The sequence below is a fragment of the Drosophila busckii genome, chromosome 3L, assembly GCF_011750605.1.
Source record: "Drosophila busckii strain San Diego stock center, stock number 13000-0081.31 chromosome 3L, ASM1175060v1, whole genome shotgun sequence".
NCBI lineage: Eukaryota > Metazoa > Arthropoda > Insecta > Diptera > Drosophilidae > Drosophila > Drosophila busckii.
Genome location: NC_046606.1, coordinates 14,941,032 through 14,956,430, shown reverse-complemented (window position 1 = coordinate 14,956,430; position 15,399 = coordinate 14,941,032). Strand labels below are relative to the sequence as shown.

The 15,399-nt window shown below is 38.3% G+C and overlaps 2 protein-coding genes across 2 annotated transcripts; both read left to right on the top strand.

Moving 5' to 3' along the window:
- The first annotated feature begins 9,819 nt into the window (after positions 1-9,819).
- LOC117134796 (tyrosine 3-monooxygenase-like) lies at positions 9,820-11,683 on the top strand. Its single transcript, XM_033293702.1, has 3 exons — positions 9,820-10,347; positions 11,332-11,443; positions 11,541-11,683. The coding sequence occupies exons 1-3, from the start codon at positions 10,279-10,281 to the stop codon at positions 11,681-11,683; spliced, it is 324 nt and encodes a 107-aa protein (XP_033149593.1). The 5' UTR covers positions 9,820-10,278.
- A 1-nt stretch (position 11,684) lies between these two features.
- On the top strand, positions 11,685-14,612 carry LOC108599866 (tyrosine 3-monooxygenase). Its single transcript, XM_033293505.1, is given in 5 exon segments — positions 11,685-11,761; positions 12,233-13,052; positions 13,317-13,341; positions 13,343-13,444; positions 13,647-14,612. Coding segments are annotated over 4 exon segments (1,116 nt in total). The 5' UTR covers positions 11,685-11,761; positions 12,233-12,462; the 3' UTR covers positions 14,046-14,612.
- The last annotated feature ends 787 nt before the right edge of the window (positions 14,613-15,399 follow it).

Below are 15,399 nucleotides of genomic sequence, written 5' to 3'. Positions count from 1 at the left end.
TATATTTAAAAATAATATTAAATAAATAAATATATATATTTAGTAAAAGCAAGAAATGCATAATAAAGCTAATGAATGGAATTAATTAAGTTGTTAACGCTTATGTTTTGCAAAATTAAATTTTAAATTTGATAACGTTTAACATAGTTTATATACATATAAATATATATATTTAATTATAATTAACAAAAATCTGGTACCTAGAGCATAAAGAGCAGCAACAAACATATTTAAAGAACCACAAGCTAAATATTATATTAATAACAATTATAAAATTTTATATATGTATGTAAATTCTAGTGCAGCGTGTGCACAGTAAATACAACTAAAAGCAACAGTAACAACAACAACAACAACACAGACACATACATGTATGTAAGCAAAGTAAATTACAATAAAGAATTATATTACATATTGTACAATGAGTGAACATTAATTTCGTCGAGTGCGCCAGCCCCTCAACAATTATTATGCAATTTAAGCGCCGCACGCGTTCATTTGCATACAATCGCACAATCGTCAGGCGGTCACACAGCCCGAAGGCACTGGCCTGCCCTTCACCATGCAACATGCAGCCAGTTAGCCAGTTAGTAGCTACTACCCCTTCGACAAACGTGCCAGACTGGCTGACACTTGCCTCGCACAGCAACAGCAACAGCAATAGCTACAGCTACAGCAATTAAGAATTACTTACTATACTAGTATGGACTGCAATTGCACAGCTTTAATTATTGGAGAGCTGTGGCTTTCGCTTGGCTGCAAACAAAAGACTTGAACAACGAACTTGTCTTGTCGCTCGATCTCTAAGCATTTAAAGAATCTTTGGGCATGGACTGCATTCAAAGTTTATTAACTTGTTGTTTCTTCGTCAAAGGTCAACAGATTCAATGCTACTGCCGCCGAGTCGTAATTTTATCGCTGCATGAATAAAAATAAATATATAAATAAATGCCTAACAATTGTTCGACTGTTCATGAGCTAAAAAAAAACTATTTACAATTTATCTATTGTATTGATTAAGTATTTCATGTTTAATTAACATGTAAAATATTTGCACATATTATTAACAATGCTTTTCAACTCAGCATGAAGCTTTCCCGCCCTATTCTTCAGCAATTTACAGTGGGGCATGACGCATGGGTAATCTACTTATTATGTATGTATATATTATAAACAAGAACGTTCCACGTTGATTAATGATCAGCATGTCAGTTGCCGGCCGAGAGAGGAGACAGGAGTTAAACTTTTGATTATTGCTTATAGTTGTTCATCCGGTTCATGCGATTGAATTGTACAATGCGCATGTTAATTAGTTTATTCACCAGCAACAAATTTCTTTAAATATTGTTAATCGGTGCGATTGCCAAATTATATACATGCATACTTATATTTTATGTAAGACAACAATTCAAACAAACCGGTAACAATTAATTGAAATCTGACAAAAATTATTGCAAAATACGCGCAATAAAAAATATTTTCATTTTAAATTGAAAATTGCATAATATTTTTTGTCAGCAGAATTGGCTTGCACTTTGTTTTATTTTTAACATTTCATTGAGCCAACAAGTTCAAATATTTGTGCTGCGATTTGTAATGCGATTTGTATAAGAATCTCAAATATGTTAATTGCTGCTAAATCAAAATTAATACGATTTAAATATTTTGTATTTTTAACAAGAGGCCTGGGGTACTGGGTGCTTACAGTCACGCAGCAATTTTCACGTGTAAACTCAAAGTCGGACTGCATTCTAAAATAGCCTCCGGTTAAGATTTATGCATTGCAAGCGTTGCAAAATTTATGAGCTCAAGCCTAGATATATCTAACAATAATCAAACAATATAAAGTCTATATATAAACACATCTATATATATAAACAATAATGATAATGAATGAGAAATCAGAACCCACTGCAACCCAAGACTGTGCGTCGTCGTTACGTTGCTGACCAAAAAGGTCATGCATTTAATAAACTCGTTGTTGTTGTTGTTGCTAAGCAACAAATACAATTGCAATTGCAATTACAATTACAATTACAATGTAGTTAACAGCAATATTTTTAGTGTTTGCCACACTGCAATTGTTAAATATTTTATGACGGTTTATTAACTATGATATTGAGCTCAATTAAGAAAAGCGTTTTACAAACTGTTAAGACAATGTATAATGTATAAATAATACTTTGGAGTATAAAAGTTAGTAATACGATTTAGATAATTATAAAATTTAATTCAATGTTTTCAATTTGCTTTATATTTCAGACATCGGTTTATTAGGTTATTTCTGGACTTTTAATAACTTAGATGTTTAACAATTTAGTTTATTTTTCCTTTTTAATATTGAAATATGATATTGCTTCTTTAAAAAAAATAAAGTCCTTTGAATCACTATTAAGTTAGTTACTTAAGTTTGTCTTGAGCTTTATAAATTCGCTACATAATTATTACTTATAGTATTTATATTGAGTTAATTATGAAAAGAACGTAAAAGTCTTATACAAATATTGTTTGAAATTTTTTAAAATATTATTTTAAAATTATGTTTGTAGTTTTTGTTGCTTGTAAATGGCAAAAATTAAAAATATATGATTAACTAATTGTCAGAGCCTTTTATAGTGACTTATGCCATGCAGATATTAAATATAATTTTTCACGATTATTTAATCCCCTTCTAGTAATTTCAGGCCATTAAAAGTTTTAATTACAATTTAAGTGCAATTGTATAATGCAATTGGTTAATGCTAGTTAGTTTTTAGCTAGATTCGTAGCTTGGAGAGCATCTCCTAGTCGAAATGTGCGTTTTACGATTACTTAATTATTGTATTACATTTGTAATGAGCACGTTAGCTTAGACTTTTATCGATTTCGTGTGCAGTTAGCTATGGCATAAATCAAGGAAAATGTGTGCATGACATGCCAACAAGTTGTTGTATCATTGTTGTTGCTTTTGTTGTTGTTGTTGCCTCAATTTGCACGATAATTTTGCATGCACTGAATCAGAATCAGAACTTGTGTACTTTTACTTTCTAAATTTAAATTAAACGCTCTTGTAATAGCTTATGTGTGTGCGTGTGTGTGTGTCTGTATGCGTGTGTCGCTAATTTACAAGAATTTCTTTAGTCAACTGCGGCACTTCCGTTTGTGAATCAGTTGAGCAGTTGCGTGTACTGCCTGCTGTTAACAAATTGAAATTTGAATGCGCGCTTAAAAATATCGCGAGCGCTCTCATTTTGCTCCCTTGAAGCTGCCGCAGTGCTGTTGCTGTGCTGCTGCTGTTGCCGTTTGGCGGTGCATTGAACTTCTGTTTGGAAATTGTACGACGGCCTTAGTTGTCAATATGTTTTTGTGGTTTTGCATGGTCTTAAAATGATAGAGGGTGTGGTTTGAACTTGAAGCCGCTTGATTGAGCTACAACTTAATTTGCTCGGCTCCAGCTTCATCTTCAGCAACTTATTACGCATTTGATTAATGTAAATGCTGTGATTATATCATTGGAGCTGCTGGGCTTGTGTCACGTAGACCAACTAATGGCTCTAGGGCTGTTACAAGCAGCTTATCACATTTGCCAAGCAGCGAGCTTTAGTTCCGACATAAACGTAAGACTTAAGCAACAAACTTGACTTCCTGCATACGGAGCGCGCTCTCATTGCTCAGTGCTCAAGTTCAATGGAATTTTGGAATGTTTTGAGCTGCACGCGCACATATCTGTCAACGTTCACTAATTATATGTGTAGTATATACTAAATATTTAGTCAGCCTGTGCTGCTTTACATTACACATTGCAACAATAAGTATGCGCTTAATGAGCGATCGCAATTGACACTCGACGCTAATTAGCCATCACATTTCACCCTAGCTGGTATGCTTAGCTTAAGCCATGTGCTAAGTAGTCAGTTAGTTAGTTAGTTGCTCGCCAGCTGGGCAGCTAATGAAACTGTTTGCTAATTTTATGAGCAGCTGTGCTGTAAAATTCTAATTTATTTTAATTTGCGCACACAGTAGCCAGCGCTGCCCACAAATATGTTTAGAACTAATCTAATGTTTGATATATATATATATACTTATATACCTTGTATTTATCGGCCTGGTCTTAGAAAGTGCTACTGCTTGACCTTCATTCGCATTGACTAAGCGCCGTAATTGAAGGCGGCCTGTGTCGTAATTAAAAACATTGGTCACGCAACTTTAATTTTTTATATTCTTTTTTTATTTATATTAAAAAAACATTTTAAGAGTTCTTACAGCATTTAGCATACATGTACATGTATGTGTGTGTGTATGTGTTTGTCGAGTTTAAAGCAAATGCGCAAATCGCTTTTTGGCTCGCCTTGACAGCGGCTAAAGACAACAAGAGGTTGACAGTCAAACAATTTACATAAGCATTATGCCCAGTAGCTTATCAAACAAATTACACACATAAAATTCTATAAGAACTGGGTGCTAAGTGAAGCGTGCTAAATACGCTATAAATCTCTATAAAATAACACACAAACCAGTTTGAGCGCTTTGTAACAGAAAATCCAAAACAAAAATTTGTTTGCGCTGACCTGTTAAATTTCAAAAGATAGTTCAGAACGTTTCCTAGGAAATATTTTAAAGAGACTTATGCAAATCTGCAAAAAAATAAACCCAACACCCGATCAAAACTTATGCGTAGATAACCGCAGCATTTCCGCCCAATTAGCACGCAACAAATAAACAAAAACAGAGCACACATCAATTAGAACGTGCGCAAAAAATTCCCATGTAAGTGGGAAAATTTAAACTTGATCTCTGTTGCAGCAACAGCGCAGGCTGACTCAGTGCGTCTGCTGACGCAGGTGCGTGCTGGGGAAACACCAGACTTAGCTGCTCCCGAAGACCAGCCGCCAACATCTATTAATATTCTGGTTTTTTATTTTGGCCACAATCTGCAATCAGGTGCCAAAGACGTCAACATAACTGCAGCATGGGGGAATTTTTGACACTTAACAAGCAGCCAATCCAAAAATGTGATTTACATGCCCCAGGCCAGAGCATCAGACACTTGTATGCGTCAGATACAGTTTAACACTTGTGCACTGTGGGCTGTGGACAGTGGACAGTGGGCTGGAGTAGCTTTTTGTTTTTGCATGACAACAGCTGCCAGCCCTGTCAAAGGCAGGCTCTATTGATTTTTTAAACAGGTGGCACAACGCCTACGCCCACCACCAGCACCACTCTAGCTAATCGGGTCAAGAGTAAAAATGCTAAGGACACGTCACACACACGCACACACACACACAAACACACACATGCTGGTGCTTTAATTGGCCAAATTGCTGCTGTTAATTAAAAAATGTATAGCTTTAAATTTAAACTTTCTTTGTTGTAGTTGGTCGCTGTAAACTGGTTCAGTTTGTTCGTTATTGTTTGCTGTGCTTTGTTTAACAACGAGCTGATAATAATAAAATTATTTGTATACTGTGATCTTTTTGGGGGCTCGTTCATGTTAATTTTGTTGGGTGATTAAGCTGCCAATAATGCCACGCCCTAAAATCGCGCTTAAGTAAGGCAAAGTGATAAAAAGATTTCTTTCCAAATATACGACATGGTGATTATTAATTATCAGCGTTAAAATATTTAACAGCAGCGGAAAGCTTTAGCCAAACTTCAGCAGCTGTAAAATGCCGCTTTGGTGACTAGACAAACCACACACATGACATGGATATGCAAATGTTGCGCTTGAGCTTAAAGTTGTTGTTTACTAAAACAAGCGAAGCGACATTGATTCGATCAGGTCACATGGCACAGTTAATTCGTTATTCTATAGAAACCCCCGCCTAAAGTTAGTCAGCGCAGTAGCGTGCGCTACTTGCGTATTAAAGTCAATCAATGTAATTAGCAAAATGTTTGCAGACCGTCAAACCAAGAGTAAGTCCCCCGTTGCAAATTGTGCCAAATATTTTAAGATTATTCATCAGCATGTGTTTTGGTTTGGCGCACGTGCGCTTGATAAAGTCCAAACCAAAACATTAACAATTTAAATTCACGCGGCTATTTAGCATATTTGACATAAACAATGTTATTGGTTAAATGTGCGACACACAACAAATCCAAAATCGTCATCAACTTGCTGTGGCTTTGGCTGTGATTCAGTCTCAAAACGAGTTCGCTTAGAAAGCAGTTGACCAGCGTGGGGAACATGGCACGTGATTTAACAATTAATATATCACTAGCCTGTGGCTTCCCCCTGAACAGCTCATCGGGTTCGAGTGAGCGTTTTGGGAAAGCAACAGCTTAATAATTGCCAGAGTGCAAAAAAAAAATGTAATAATATGATTGCCGTTTGTAATTAATGCACATAATTGTAAATAGAATGGAGAATAAAGTATGTTTAGAATTTTTTGCTGTAATTGTATTATTAATTGCGCTTAATTGAATTATGAATAATATTTAGTTGCATAGGAAGGCCCTTGCAGCAAAACTTTAGATTCTAGGAAATTGCGGAGTCAGATATCCCAAGGGCAAAAGAGCCAGATAGAAAGAGAGAGATAGCTCTATATAGTGTCCTTGTGCAATTTAATAAAAAACTTTAAATTTGCTTTGATTTCTAACGCAACGGAACTGCTTTCATCTTGTCAACTGCCCGTGATCGATCGTCGAAAACTTTATCTCTGGACTACGTGACTGAAAGACTTTTAACTGATACTTTTTTATTTCACATTTTTTATTGCCCACAATGAGCTGAACCGTAAAAAAGCAAAGCTTAAGCGAATAGTTTAATTATAGAATCTAATTTGTTTGAAACCCGAAAATTCTTTTTAGTTTTATTATCATGTTTTATTTGTGCTTGATGATTGATCATTACGTGCGCATATAAAACAAATTAAGTAAATCCGTCTTATGTAACAAAAGTCAAAAATTGCAAAAGACCGGAGCTATGCGCAACCTTCAAAGTAAGCCAAAAAAAACGAATAATAAAAGAGAAATCAATTCTCAAAGGAGTAATTTTAAAATTAAACAATTAAACAATGTACTTTGTATGGCTGTGTGTATGCCACACAACTTAGTTTGGTGTGTTTGATCATGAAACTTCAATAAAAACAAACCAACAAACAAACAAACTGGTTGATCAGTTAGCTTGCTCTCTATTGGGCTATTGGGGGTGTTGAATGGCAGGGGGAAGCGAGGGGATAGAAGCTGCGGCCAGTCAGCCGTTAAAGGTTCATGGTCAAGGACAAGGAAATCCCAGTGAATGGGGGTCTCTGCCTACGCCAAGTGAATCACGATTCAATTTAACTCAATGCCTCTATATTTGTTGCTATTCAAACCTTGGGCGTTGTCTTACATTTAATAACTTTAGAATGAGCTGAGCAAATGCTGCGCGTAATTAAATTTAAATATTTAACGCAAATCAAACAAAAACAAAAAGCAACAATTTTATTTTTTATAATTATGCAGCTGCCGCAAAGAACAATTGTAGAAAATAATGTCGGAAGAAAAGTTGCAAATATAAATAAGTAAACATATATATAAAATGTTAATGTATATATGCCACGAATTGCGAGCGGCACGTAGACACAAAACAAAGCGTTAAAAGATTTCAAGCCATGTTAGCTTAAATCATAATAATAATTTATATGAACAGGCGTTAAAAGTTTTATAACTGTAGCCGAGTTTAAAAATACATTTTTTGCTTCCTAAAATGCACAGAAAATCGGAAGTAAATGTTTAGTCAAGTGATTGTTACTTTTTGTATGCCAATTAGCAGGCGGCTAAACGTGAGAAGTTTGGCTTACAGACTGATAAGCTTTCATTTTGAACAATAAAAGGATTATTTTTAGCGAATAATATTTATATAACAGTGATTTACATACAAAAGTCTATAAATAAATATGATTTTTTGACACGTCAGAGTTAAATTTGAGTCAGAATCTTTAAGTGACATTTAATTAAAATCTAAAAAAAGCCTCCAATGAAAATTGGTTTATTTCCAGAGCAATGATGTTGAAAATTGTAACAGTTGGAAAATGTATAATTCTTAATACAAACAGTCTGCAAAGTCTTAGTTAGATCATAAATATTGACTTAAGATTTGCTTTGCAACAATAAGTAAATAATTGCAATATACTTAAAAATAATATGCAACGAAATTTTAGATAATTTTAATGAAATTAAGTTTATCTAAAACGTTTCCATGACTCGAGTTCAGAAAGTTGTGAATGAAAGCAAAACAAACAAATCAACAACAACCCTCAAAATAAGAATAATAAAAACTTTCCCAAAGCATTGCTCATCTAGACATTAATTATAATGACAGTCACTGCTGGACTGACTGACAGCTTATGTCATATGCTGAATTTAATAACTTAATCCAAGTCGATTGTTGCAATAGATATATGTATGTATGTATTTAGTATGTATTGAAAATTAGTTAGTAGCTCATTATTTAACAGCTTGTTAGTGGCAGCTGTTTATCTAGTTATCTCTAATTAGATCTGAAAATTCGCTGCAAGGATGACTAGATTTTTTTTTTATTATTTTGCGCTAGCAGTAATAGCAACAACAGCAATAGCGCAATAGCAACAGCAACAAGTGCATGGCTACGTATGTAGATCAATGGCAAATCGAGCATTTTGTGCGCTGAATTTGGTTAAATGCAATTTGCAGCTAACAAACTTTAACGAACACTAAATGTCATTCAAATTGCGGCAAGAGCAGCAGCCTAGCAATTTGGCCTCAGCCTCGCTGTTGCTGCTGCTGCTGCGGCTGTTGCTGCATTTGAAGCAGCAATCGATTGCATATGGAGCTCGTTATCAGCTTACAGGAATATGTAATAAGCTGACAGTTGTCAGCTGCAACGCTACCTATCATTTAATATATGCATATACATACTATATATAGTTTAATAAGTAAGTGGCTGAGATATTTGCCCAGATGTTAGTGCGTGCTTTGACGGCATTTAATTAATGGCTACTGGCTTAGTTAAATGTGTGCTATTTACGCATGCAAATTAGCTAAAATGAGCATTTATTATAATTGTGCAATATAATTGGTTGTAGGTTGGCACCTTCGAACCGCCAGCTGTCGCAGCTGTCAGCTCACTTCCTGTTTTGACTTTCTCTTTGATTTGCTAATTGCTTTCAGCTTCAGCTTCAGCTCTAGCTCTCTGGCATGTTATCCCTAACAAAAGTTCTTGGCATCCGCTAATGTATCCGCCAGATAGAAAATGTTTACAATACGAAAACAATTAAGCTGGAGCACTTAAGCTTTAGGCAGTCAAACACACGGCGCGTATGAGCAATATTTGATATTTCAAGCGGGGTTTTTATTTGTTATTTGTTATAGTTAAGCTTTTTATGGCTTGTTTAGGCTTTTCCAAAATGTTATGTACATATATTTTTGTTTATGGTTTTGGCTAGTTTGCGGCTGACGCGCACGCGCTTTTGGCTAACCCCAAGCAGCAACAACAACCGCAGCAGCAGCAATAACAACAACAATGCCAAGCGCCATTCTAGCTGTCGCACTTGAACTTGGTCGAGTCAGCCCCATGCCGACCCACTGCCAAGCAGCCAAGCACCAGCAGCAGCAGTAGCAGCAGCTTTAGTGAGAGGAAACCCCACGACAGCAGCAACAACAGCAAAAACAGCAACAGCAACAACAACAATTACGTAGCGTGTGCCAGCTGAGCGCTGAGAGTTTAACTACGTCACAGCCGCGTCATGCAAAAACCTGTCGCTGCGTTAGCGACTGCTCGACGTCGGTCTCGGTCTCGGTCTCGGCCGCCGCTCGTTTGACGTTCGCTTTGTTGGGTCTCTCGCCACTGGGGGTATTTAAGCGCTGGCAACTGAACCTGGACCATGCATTGATTCGCTATCATTCGCTCTAAAGACTTGTGCCAGCCTTCTGTGGTCAAGTAGTTTGCTGCTCTGCTTTGTTGTAATACAATTGTAGCTGAAAATAAATCTATCTAAAAGGATAACTCTCGAAAAGTAACGAGCTTTGAGTTTTCGAGTTAACACACAACGCGTGCAAGGATTAAATCGACGAAACCGATCCCAATCACAAATCCCGTGCTGTGCAAGAGAAAGAGAGTTCTTCTGTGCTTCAGCTTTCAAATTCTAGACGCAAGCAGTTCAGTTTAGGAGCGAATCCTCTTCAGGCAATTCAGCAGTGAAAGTGCGAAACATTTCGAGTGCTTTATTGCAAATCAAATAATATAACCAAAACCAAAAGCAAATAGTATACAAGTGTTAAACACTTTGCATAAATTTTTGTCACCTCAACAAACTAAAAACAAAAAAAACACAAAACAAAATGATGGCCGTTGCAGCTGCCCAAAAGAACCGCGAAATGTTCGCCATCAAGAAATCCTACAGTATTGAGGTGAGTTCAATAACTATAACTATAGCAATAACTACTTATTAGATATGAAGATGATAGATAGTAGGGCCCTAAATCGAGCACAATATTATACAACAAAGTAAATTTCAAATGCTTTATAAAAATGGCTTGCCCAATGGCGCTTTTTGCAACCTGTTCGCATCCCAGCAGAACAACAGCAACAACAGCAGCAGCAGCAGCAACAGTAAGAGTCAACAGCAATTTAAGCAGCTGTCAAAGCGACAAAGTTATTATTTAACAAATAAATCACTGTGCGACTTCATTTATGAAGTTGATGTGCAAGCAGCGACGCGACCCAGCGACAGAAGGAGAGAGCCTCGACCATTTACAGCAAGCCGAGAGCAAGAGACAAGAGTGAAAAGTGTTGCTCTGCCCGTTAAGGCTCTGCCCTTGTATACAGACGGTCTCATTGTTATCTGTGAGTATTTATGTTTTGTTTTTTGTTTTTATATTCTGTTTTCTATTTTCTCAGCGCTTAAAAGACCAAACCAATTTAGTTAAATAGAAATCAATAAACATGATTCAATGGCACGCATCTCTTTCATCATCCAAATTGAAGAGAAACTGCAACTGCCAATCAATTTATGACCGCTGCGTTGCAGCGCAGATAAGAATAGCCGCTTTCAACTCTAATCGCCAAGCTCACGAAAATCTGTTGACAAAATATCCAAACAAGCCATGACATGGCAGTTCCCAGTTCCAGCCGCAGACAAAAGGCTAGCTCTGATCATTGTCTAGCAGCAGCGTGTACATAATAATTTTATTGATGTTTCTACAACGCTTTCACGGCATACTTTTCATTGCATAAGTGCCAAACTGGCAAAGTGGCAAAGTGACAATGCCAGAGATTGCGCAACCGAAACGCCCACAGCGCTTCAGCCAATTTCCGACGCATATCCTGCACACACATCCTGCGCTTTGTAGCACTCATAGTTTTAAAACTTGCGCTTTCTTTTGCTCTTGCAGAATGGATATCCATCGCGTCGTCGCAGCCTGGTTGATGATGCGCGCTTCGAGAGTCTCGTGGTCAAGCAGAACAAACAAACCGTGCTCGAGGAGGCGCGCAACAAGGCTAACGGTAAGTCTCCATATATGCCAACAAACATCCCGCAACAGCTTGCTCTTAGTTTGTTTTGATCTTATTTTGATTAATTATTATTCCTAATTATTTTAAAACGCCTCGTTGGAGAATGACATCAGCAGCCAAGCGAGCATGATGTCGAGCCAAGAAGTTGAGCTGCAGAGAGCAGCCCACTCTGGAGTCCATTTGAAATGCAATTGGGAGTGGAGTGTGCGTGTTTTGTTTTGCTTTTATTAATTTTATTAGTTGAGCAAGCTGAAGCTGAAATCAGCGCTGAGCAGCCAGCCGAAGAAGGCGATGAGCCCATTAAGAATGGTAAGTGGGCGTGGCAACACACACACACACACAATCATACATACTTAAGCTTTGAAAAGACGTAGCGACATTGATTTAAGTGCCATAAGATGATAAAGTGCTCAGCACTCAGCAAATGTGCGACTCTATTGCGACTTTAAGCATGGCTGTGTGCGCCTAAAAGGCTACACCCACACACACGCACACACACACAAATACATATACATACATATATAGAGAAGCAGTCAACAGTTGGGTAAATGGCGCATTTCCTTTTTTCATTTTTTACGCTCGACTTAAGTCACAGTCACAATGGCAGCTACAATTGAAATGCGTTTGCATGGCAACCCTAAGTCAACGCCAGAGCCAGAGGGGGTAGGGGTGGGGGTGGGGTCTTGAGCACACGTAGCCCGCTTATGGTTTACGTGACAAGTAAATCCGCTTGCATTGCCACTGATTGCCAACTTTTCCACCTCTCTTTAATTTGTGCAGATTACGGTCTTACCGAGGACGAGATACTCTTGGCAAATGCCGCCTCCGAGTCAGCGGAAGCTGAGGCCGCTTTGCAGAGCGCCGCGTTGGTGGTGCGCCTCAAGGAGGGCATCTCCTCGCTGGGCCGCATACTCAAGGCCATCGAGACATTCCACGGCAGCGTGCAGCATGTGGAGTCGCGTCAATCGCGCATCCAGGGCGTCGATCACGATGTGCTCATCAAGCTGGACATGACTCGTGGCAATCTGCTGCAGCTCATCCGCTCGCTGCGCCAATCGGGCTCGTTCAGCAGCATGAATCTGATGGCTGAGAACAATGTGAGCGTGAAGGCTCCGTGGTTCCCCAAGCACGCCTCCGAGCTGGACAACTGCAACCATTTGATGACCAAGTATGAGCCCGATTTGGACATGAACCATCCCGGCTTTGCCGACAAGGTTTATCGCCAGCGTCGCAAGGAGATTGCCGAGATCGCTTTCGCCTTCAAGTATGGCGATCCAATTCCCCACATCAACTACACCGAGGTGGAGGTCAAGACCTGGCGCTCAGTCTTCAAGACCGTGCAGGATCTGGCACCCAAGCACGCCTGCGCCGAGTATCGCTCCACTTTCCAGAAGCTGCAGGACGAGCAGATCTTCGTCGATCATCGTCTGCCACAGCTGCAGGAAATGTCCGACTTTCTGCGCAAGAACACGGGCTTCACCCTGCGCCCAGCCGCTGGTCTGCTGACCGCTCGCGACTTTTTGGCCTCGCTGGCCTTCCGCATCTTCCAGAGCACACAGTATGTGCGTCACGTCAACTCACCATTCCACACACCCGAGCCGTAAGTACTGCCATAACATCAACTGTGCTAACATCAAAAGCTTTTTGTGCGCACTCTAATTGCATTTGCCAGCCATTTTGTGCTGTGGCGTTTCCGCCACCTCCTTCTTGGTGCGGGCTGTCCGGGCTGCCTTCCGCTTGGCAACTTTGATTGTGCGCCAAATTAGTTTAACTTTATGCCACGCACAACCCAACTAATTAGGCACAATATGAACAATGTCTAACGCTTTTCTTTTCTCTTTCTCTTTCTCCCCTGCTCCTGCAGTGATACCATTCATGAGCTGTTGGGTCCACATGCCACTGCTGGCCGATCCAAGCTTTGCACAGTTCTCACAGGAGATTGGTCTGGCCTCGCTGGGTGCCTCTGATGAAGAAATTGAAAAGCTATCCACGGTAAGCAGCTTCACTTTACACTTTACGATGAGTAATTGAATTGCATACTCATTTTGGCCTGGCCGGCACTTAACGCTGCCGTTGCCTAACGTTGGCCTTCTAGAGTCTCATGGCTTGTGGGCCAAGTGCATTATTAATTGTCATTGTCAATGCAGTCAATGCAGCAGTTGCTCATTAGGAATTTGTGCTTTGTTTCGTTTAGGTCTACTGGTTCACCGTTGAGTTCGGTCTGTGCAAGGAGCATGGCCAGGTGAAGGCCTATGGCGCTGGTCTGTTGAGTGCTTATGGCGAGCTGTTGCACGCCATTAGCGACAAGTGCGAGCATCGTTCGTTCGAGCCGGCGGTTACTGCTGTGCAGCCGTATCAGGATCAGGAATATCAGCCCATCTATTATGTGGCTGAGAGCTTCGATGACATGAAGGACAAGTTCCGTCGCTGGGTCAGCACCATGTCGCGTCCATTCGAGGTGCGCTTCAATCCACACACCGAGCGCGTCGAGATCTTGGACTCGGTGGACAAGCTGGAGACTTTGGTGCATCAGATGAATACAGAAATCTTGCACTTGACCAATGCTATTCAAAAGCTGCGACGCCCCTTCTAGAGCAATATACTCAAGCACAAACATATATCTATATATATTATTTATGCGAATGTCCCCAGCCCCGCTCCCCCGCACTCATCCTTATACGATACGCAGTTACAGGTGCAAAGGTCTCATTTCATATGAATATTAATTTTAAATTGACATACCACACGCATTCAACGTATCCTGTCAACAAATTTCAATTTTCCCATTTACATTTTAATTTGTAGCATTTTTTGAGTATTATTTTCTGAGTATTTATTTTTTTCCAATCACCCTGCCTACCCCACTCTCTCTCTCACGCAAAATTCCATGCCTATCACAAATATTGGACCAAAAACAAAGATGGAAAAACAAGTAAAGCAAAGCTCGTTAGACTTTAAGTGTGATGTGAAATAACCAAGAATCCAAATCACATATATACTTACACCTAAGTAGAGATGACATTGCATTGCAAATTGTTTTTGTTTATTTACTTAAGAATTTTGGTATTATTTCATTTGGTTTAAATAGTTACCTAAAATATGTTGTGAAGCACTTGAAGTGAATTTAGGAAGCGAGAACAAACAGGATTTTCTTACATTGTACAATAACTTAAAACGACAATATTACTATTGTGTACTATTACTTATTATTATTATTATTATTATGACTATTATGTATTGTACTGTAGGTATGTAGAGTTTAAAGTTTATTATGTTTATTTAAGTTTTGTGTATTAAATAAAATTTTACAAAAGCAATTCAAAAATAATTTAACCATCTTTTTATTTTATTTATTATTACTATTTTCTGTTGACAAATTTAACTAAAGTCTGATTCAGTTTAGGGAAATTAAACATGACATGCAAAGGGAATTTTTGGAATTTTAAAGAGATATATTTACTATTATACAACATTTTAAAAACATAACTAAATGCAAATATTCAAAAATGCTTAAAATACTTAGCTTTTGAACCTAAAATCTAAATGTTTGACAAAGTTTTAAGCGCATACTTAACCATTTTATGACGTATACGTAATCAATACGCACTTGCGAAAATTATGAAATTTACAATTTTATTGTCGTTGCTTGTTGCAAGTTTTTAAATCACAGTTAAGCATGTATACATGCATATTTATCGAGTTAAATATTTAAACTTTAATCTTTATAAAAATATTTTAGAGAGGCAGCAGCTGGTCCCCGCCAAATGCTAATTTTTATCGAGTTATGTGCTAAAGCTACTTAAAATATTTTTAAAGAGGCAGCAGCTAAACCACGCCAAATGCTAATTTGGATCGAGTTATATAATAATCACTTAGAACATATTTAAAGAGGTAGTATCTGGTCCCCGCCAAATTCTACTTTTACTCAATTAAACTATAAATATGAA